Genomic DNA, 7,781 nt, shown 5'->3' with positions numbered 1-7,781 from the left:
GCTGACTTTTGTAACAAAGTCTGAAAAAAGTGCGGTCCCGATTATCAAAATGGATAATGGCCCAAAAACAGGCAGAATGCCCAATAAACATTGTCATTTGTCAAATCAAATACCAAGTGCCGTCCTTCACTCGGCCACACATCCGCTGTTACTTGGGTGTGAAATTTTCGTTTGGAGAGGGATCCAATCCCTTATATTTACAATCCCTTATATTTAAGCAATGGTCAATGAGATCAAAAAAAAATAAAATAGAATGATCCAAATGCATGCTAGAGAATACAGAGTTAATTTATGGTTGGATGATGCTATGGTGTCCCCGGTCATTTTGGAGACACCGTAATTTTTGGCATAACTTTACCATTATGAGCATAACTAAAATCCATTACAAGCATAACCGAACCCAAACAAGGTATAACCAAGAAATATCCAAAAAACCAACCAAGGCATAACCAACCTAACCAAGGCATAACAAACAAGTTATGTTTTGCTATGGTTTTGTTATGCTCATAATGGTTTTGGTTAGGCTCATAATAGATTTTGGTTAGGCTCATAATGGTTTTGTTATGCCAAAAGTTACGGTGTCCCCAAAATGACCGGAGACACCGAAGTCATTCCCTTTATGGTTTAGCAGATAACCTTTCGTTTAGGCACATACATCATGCCTGACCCTGTTGCGACTGAAAATGCCTACCTTGTTTTGAGGGATTGTCCCAAAGCTCTAGACCTTTGGCAATCCATCTCGATCTGTTCCTTCTATTCTCACAGATTTCTTCGATAATCATGCATCCTTTCCTTTTTGGCTTAAATCTAATTGCACTTCAAAAGTCATCCACGAGTCAGGTATGCCGGCTTGCCCTGCATTTGAAAGGATCATCCACAACCCTTGTTGTAGTAGTATCACAAGCACGAGCCTTCACAGTTGAGCTAGTTTCCTTCCGCCAGTTGAAGCTTTAGTCATTGCTATTGGCGAAAGATTCGCAAAACCCTTCCAGTTTATCTGAAAATGGTGTATCCTAGCTCATTTCCATGACAATCATGATGCATTCATCCTCTTCAGTTTATTTCAAATGAAAACATATTGAAATGAACTTTTGTTGATGCAGCCGTGGTTGCGGGTCACGTCCCCAACACCCCCCCCCCGGTCTTATAAATACAAAAAGTTTTCTATTTTTAAGGACGGAACCAAAATTTTGTAAATGCAGGGGCAGGATTATAACAACAAGGTTTTGAAATTTCAAGATTTGTTTGGTTTAAATTTTTAGGAAGGTTTTTTTGGATAGGAGAGAGATAGAAAGAGAAACGAGATTATTAATAATTGAAGAAAAAACTTATGAGAGACCATGAGCAGAGAGAGGAATTAGGTTTTGGGACCCAAAGCGAACACATTTTTAAAGCATTTAAATGTTTAAATAACACCCAATACAAAAATATAAGTATTAACAAACAAAAAAAATAACTAAAATTAATGTTTAAATTAAATTAAATTAAACCGAAACAACGTGAGACCGTGGCCCCCATAAGCCCTCAAGTGGCTTCGTCTTTGCTACACTAGCTGCAACCATCAGCATGGTGTTGTGCTCATTGCAAGCCTGAAAAGTTCCAGGCGACTGAGTTCATTTCTCAGGGCCCCCATCCCTTGTTTTTTTTCTTTATTTCTTCTTTTTTGTTCTACCTCTTTCCTTTATTTTTCCATTTTTGTTCTACCTCGTTTTGTTTTCCTCCCAATCCACAATACTATGAAAATCAAATTACTAAATTCCTATATCACTGAGACAGTTAATCTTACGGTTATCACTGCGACAGTTGAAAGGGTATTTTCAGACATGAAGACGGTGAAAAATCGGTTGCGGAATAAAATGAGACATCAATATATTCAATGGTTGAACGATAATTTAGGGGTATACATACTGAGAAATATTTTTTAAGATTGTGAATAATAGGTATCTCGGTATATGGAATTCCTGTGTGACTGGGTCCGCCACTGGGTGCAGCTACAGTTCATGATCATCAAACAATTTAATCCCCCGGCTCATGTCTTCACAATGCCTCACATACTGAACCCTTGCACCGGTATCTATTTCTATTTTCGCCTCACAATCATAAGAGGGAGGGTAGTGAAAACAAGGTTCCATTGAAGTAACCCGACGACAAGGCGAGTCAGAATCCATTTCCCTCAGGGGATTGCTCAAAATCCACGGTCTCAAACCCCCTAGGCCTTGAGCTACATACCCAAAAGTGGACCAAGGGCTTGTGACCAACTCATCCATTAAGCTAAGAAGGTAAATCTCTGCCAATGCCTTCATATTGTGTTGGGCGTTGTAACTCTGCTGGGATTCTTCATGGCTAGGTTGGAAAACGGTAACTGATTCGCCTGTAATTGTTGGATTATCCTGGTACATGTTTCTCAATTTCTCAAAGTACGAGGAAATCAACGATGTCACTAGAACGGATTTTGCTTTTGTGTTTCTTGTGGCATTTATAGCAGAAGAATTCAGGGTATTGGTTATCACTTTTGGCAACAGATTTTCCTGCACAGAGCAGTCAAGTATTCGGTCCATGAAAATTGTTTCAAGTGATGCCAATTCCTTGGAATTCTGGAAAGGAAGACCTGTGCTGCTGAAATCCCGGATTTGGATTCCGATTCTCTCATCAAATTTAGCCAAATAAGTTTCATAGTATCTAGTAATCAGTCCCCATACTTCATTCGAGGGGTGGACAAGGTACCGACCTAAGTGGTGGAAAACTGTTTCTTTCTCCGGAAACAATTTTGTTAATTCTTTCTCAAACGATGGCATCAAAAACAGAGATGGAATATAGTACTGAGTCGATCTACTTAACAACCACGGCACCTTCTTCATAATATTCTGATCTCGATCACAGAAAAAGCGCTGGTCATATTTGTTGAAATCGTGAACCAAATTCAGGTAAACGAACGGTGGAGGGGAGTCATCCATTGACAACTCTACTGTCTTATTTCTCATCATGTTTCCATAACAATGTGAGTGATTTGGATCGAACCTGTCGAATTGGTCTCTGAGCGGGAAGTCGAAAGGGAGGGCCCAAGTGGTGTCAGGAAACGGTTCGCAGAGGAGGGCAGTGTGGTCGCCTTGATCAACGAGCAACAACCTGTTTGTTAGAACAGCGAAGAGAAAGTTCGAGACGAGGCTCAGCATTCTGTTTCCAAAGCCGCTGTGGCCATAGAAAAGATGCACAATGTATTTGCAGGTACTGTTGTTGGAAATGTCGTGGTGGGGGTGGTGGTGGCGGAGGTGGTTCACGGTTGCGTTGTAGGATTCGGTATGGGGACCGCACTGTTTGTGGAGGGATTCGTAGTTTCGTAATTTGGAGATGAGGTAGGGAGAGGGCTTGTGGGGGGAAAGTTTTCGGTATTGAATGGATCGGTACCGGCTTAAGCAAGAGGCTTCATTGAAGCCTGGTGATAGAAGTCCTCCAAGCAGTTTGTCTTCGGGCTTGTAACTGGTGTGGGCATAACTGTCTGCAAATCAAAGAAAGGGAATTAGGATAAGTAATGGTATACATTGTGCGATAAGCGGAAGACACGGCAGAATCAATCTAGAAGCAAGAACAGTAAGACAAAGAACGCAAGAAAAAACAAGAAACCAAGCACACAAGAACTCAAAGAGATTTATGTGGTTCGATATACGGGCTGTGTATTTACTCTTCGGGAGGAATGGACGAATCAATCTACTATACTGAATAAGGTTTGCAAGCTCCAATCACCTCTCTACTGTAACTCTCTGTCTCTCTAGGTTTCTAGCTCTCACCAAGAGACGGTTGAACACGCACATTTATAGAGCAACTCATAGGCCCAACTGACCCAATGGCCTCTTCATTAAATTGAAGCCACACACAACAATATAAAAGTACGTACTATCCACCATAACAAATTAAGGTAAATACACAACTGAAATGAAATCCCGGATTTGGATTCCAAGCTCAATAAGAATTACAAGGTCCAATCTCCTCTCTATTGTATCTCTTTGCCTCTCTAGGTTTGTAGCTCTCACCAAAACAAGCTTTCTCATGACCCTAGAGACAGCTGAACACGCACATTTATAGAGCAACTCACAAGCCCAATGGGCCCCTTCATTAAATTGAAGCCACACACAACAGTATAAAAATATGGTATATGGGGGTGCTGTAGTGCACTTCTGTGTAGTGCGCGTGTAGGGCGACACACAACCGTCGATCTTATCAATCAACGGTCTAGATAAAAAATCAATTATGACTGGTAATAAATGATTCTTACCGGTCATAATTAAAAATCTTATCTCAACCATTCATTTTCAAGATCGATGATCTGTGTGCGCCCTATAGGATGTCTTACAGAGCCTTGCACTACAGGATTTCCCAATCCAAAAATATGTACCATCCCCCACAACAAAGGTAAAAACAGAAATGAAAAAGAACTTCTTTGGCAGCCTTTTCTCCATCCTATGAAGCACAAATATGGGCACCGGTACGTCGTTGAATAAATTCTTTTATATTTGGAAGAATTTGATGCAAAATTAACAAATGCGATTTTTTTGAATAAAGATATAAAAAAATAATCAATTGACTTATTTAGCCAAAAGACCCATTTTTCTGCATCTAAGACGGTTGCACAAGTACCATGTCAAGTAATGGTACATGTATGACATACTTTATGATCGAAGTACCTATGATCCATGGTCTCCATCGCTTCGGTAGGGATTGGTTTAGTGGTTGAAGTTATTAGATACGGAATTTTCATATATCAAGTAGTCTGTATACCTAGAATCCACTTCATAAATTTTCTTCTTGATCTATACGATACTCATTTTTTTCATATGATGGATGATGATGAAAGTGAAATACTAGGTATAAGATATAGTACAGATCAAGCCAAAAAAACACTTGTGTATTTAATTGAGTGGTCCCAAAAGCTTTTCAAAAGAATACCTGCAAAAATAGTAACTTGAGACTTCTCCTTTCGGAACTGAACTTCAGTCCTGTGTGTAATTCCAAAATTCTACAACCACGTGCACTTACGTACACTTGCACAAACATTCAACGTGCGTACACACTCACACTCATGTGTAGGCATTTGAGTGTGCGTATATGAGTGTAGGCATTTGAGTGTGCATATACAGTGTTTGTGTAGGGTGTGCGATTGTAGAACAATTTTTTTATAATCTGTCAACATGGTCTACTTTTGGGCCATTGTGGACCCACTCGGAGCTCACAGAAAAAGATCAAAACCGTTTATTTCGTAGCACTCGAGAAAAGGTCGTTCAGGCTCAAAATTAACTTAACTTGATTAGACACCAATAGCTAAAAAAAAACATATTTGTGAAAACATAAATATATTATGTAAGCTTTAAAAATCATACGTATATGCCATTAATTTATGTTATGTTTCACAAACGTAATTTGTGTTTGTAGGATCAACTTTGGGCATGACCCTTCGCAAAAGGCTAAAAAATGAACCATTCCAATTTTCATTGAAGAACTTGGGTGGGCAAACAATGGCCCAAATTCGAAACATACTGGAGAACTATACTGTGTTAATCCCTTTTTTTGCCTGGCCAATTGCAAAATCAACAGACCATATGCTTAACTGCCCATTGACATGCAAAAGCATCTCGATCTAGCCATTACTCCTCTTCTTCTTCTTTTTACTCGAACTCAAAATTTGAGTAAAAACTTCTTAAAAACTCATCCATTCAAACATATACTCCAAATTGAGTTTTACTCAAATTCTTCGACTCAAACCTTTCCCCAAAGTTCTCAGTTCATATATATTATAACTTTGCCTTTAATGAAAACTTTTTACTCAGACTTCTTCTATCAGAAATAGATACATACCAGCAAATACGAATTTGAACACCCAAATTTAGACATATCTACTGGAGTAGTATTAGGAACTCGATCGCCCAAATGAAATGAAAGGTGGAATGAAAGGTTCCATTTATTATTACCTGCAGGTTCCAGTGGGTCAACTTTACCAGCTATGGCTTGAAAATCCCTGGATTCAGTTGGCCCTTTGGTGTGATTATTTGGTTGGCTTCGGTAAATAAGAGACACGGTAAATAAAACTGGCAAAGAAACAAAACAAGCCCCCAAAATCTTGATCAACGTGAAGTTACTGAACCCCATTTGCTTTAGTGGGACTTCTTGGTGCCTACCGTGCAGTGGGTTTAACAATTGTCACTTGGAAGCTCTCAGATCCATTCAGAAATTTGATCACATAGAGAGAGAGAGAGAGAGAGAGAGAGAGGTTTGACTTTTTTTGAAGGGAGGGAAGGAACAATTCCAAATGCAATTCCAAATGCAAGTGGAGCAATTCCAAATGCAAGTAGAGCGGGATTCGCGCGGCTCGATAAATAAAATATTAGTCTGGCTCGATTTTGGTTTATGTTCGGCCGAGTCTAAATAAATGAGCTCGAACTCTACACTTTTAAAGTTTTCGAAGCTCGGACTCAACTCAGTATGGTTCGTTTGAGTTTCAAAAGTCAAATCAAGCTGAATTTAGGCTTGTTTAAAATTTTCAAAGCTTGGGTTACCTTGTTCAAGCTCGTTAGAAGCAAACCAACGGAATTCAAGCTCGAGTTCTCTAATCTTTATTTGTATCGCTGGCAATATGTGCATATCACATATATAGCCAATAAATAAATAAATCCTTCGAAATCATTCATTTCATAGCATCCGGAGCTCAAAAAAAAAGATCGAAATCATTCATTTCGTAGCATCCAAGAAAAGGTCGTTCAGGCTCAAAATTAACTTAACTTGATTAGACACAAATAGCTAAAAAAAACATATTTGTGAAAACATAAATATATTATGTAAGCTTTAAAAATCATATATGCCATTAATTTATGTTATGTTTCACAAACATAATTTGCGTATGTAGGATTAATTTTGGGCATGACCCTCCGCAATGGCCACAAAATGAACGATTGCAATTTTCATTGTGAAACTTGAGTGGGCAAACAATGGCCCAAAGTTGAAACATACTGGAGAACTATAGAGAGCTCAATGGAGGCAGCTTCTCTGCAGTTGGACTGCAGAGAGTCCCTGCAGTTGCATCATAGCCGCTCATCTTTGCATACTTTTCCGGGGAATTAAACTTTTCCCCGGAATTTTTTTTAAATCCTAGACCGTTAAAAACATTATCCGACAGTTGCGATCACTTGGACCGCACCTATGCAGTCCATGTTTGGACTACAGACAAGTCAAATTTTTAAGCTCAATCCCTCTTTTTGACCTGGATTGCAAAATCAGCAGACCATATACTTAACTGCCCATTGACCATATATACTTAACTGCCCATTGACCATATATACTTAACTGCCCAATTACATGGAAAAGCATCTCTAGCCATTACTCTTCTTCTTCTTTTTAACTTGAACGCAAAATTTGAGTAAAAGCTTCTTAAGTACTCACCCATATACGAACTTAATTTGCCTTTAATGAAATTTTTTTACTCAGACTTATTCTATCAGAAATAGATACATATCAGCAAATATAAATTTGAACACCCAAATTTAGACATATCTACTAGTATTAGGAACTCACCCAAATGAAAGGTTCCATTTATTACCTGGTTCCAGTGGGTCAACTATATATATCAGCAATGGCATGAAAATCCCTGGATTTAGCTAGCCTTTTGGTGTGATTATTTGGTTGGCTTCGATAAATCATAGACAGGGTAAATAAAACTGGCAAAGAAACAAATCAAGCTGCCAAAATCTTGATCAACTTGAAGTTACTGAACCCCATTTCCTAGTCTGGGACCCCAA

At 38.9% G+C, this 7,781-nt stretch overlaps 1 protein-coding gene across 1 annotated transcript; it reads right to left on the bottom strand.

Moving 5' to 3' along the window:
- Window positions 1-1,846: 1,846 nt before the first annotated feature.
- LOC131309412 (probable fucosyltransferase 8) lies at window positions 1,847-7,429 on the bottom strand. Its single transcript, XM_058336053.1, has 6 exons — window positions 7,426-7,429; window positions 6,546-6,614; window positions 5,848-6,077; window positions 4,942-5,011; window positions 3,786-3,848; window positions 1,847-3,496 (listed from the first exon to the last, which is right to left on the bottom strand). The coding sequence occupies exons 1-6, from the start codon at window positions 7,427-7,429 to the stop codon at window positions 1,992-1,994; spliced, it is 1,941 nt and encodes a 646-aa protein (XP_058192036.1). The 3' UTR covers window positions 1,847-1,991.
- Window positions 7,430-7,781: the final 352 nt, after the last annotated feature.

Source organism: Rhododendron vialii, chromosome 12a (genome assembly GCF_030253575.1).
Source record: "Rhododendron vialii isolate Sample 1 chromosome 12a, ASM3025357v1".
Lineage (NCBI taxonomy): Eukaryota > Viridiplantae > Streptophyta > Magnoliopsida > Ericales > Ericaceae > Rhododendron > Rhododendron vialii.
The sequence above is the reverse complement of the archived record's forward strand: the minus strand, read 5'-3'. Positions and strand labels throughout refer to the sequence as shown.

Coding starts and splice junctions, on each gene's coding strand:
- LOC131309412 (XM_058336053.1), bottom strand. Junction 6,078..6,545: donor TTCTAACGAGCTTGAACAAG/GTAACCCAAGCT, acceptor TTTCTTTGCCAG/TTTTATTTACCGTGTCTCTT. Junction 3,497..3,785: donor GCGTGTTCAACCGTCTCTTG/GTGAGAGCTAGA, acceptor TTTGATTTGCAG/ACAGTTATGCCCACACCAGT.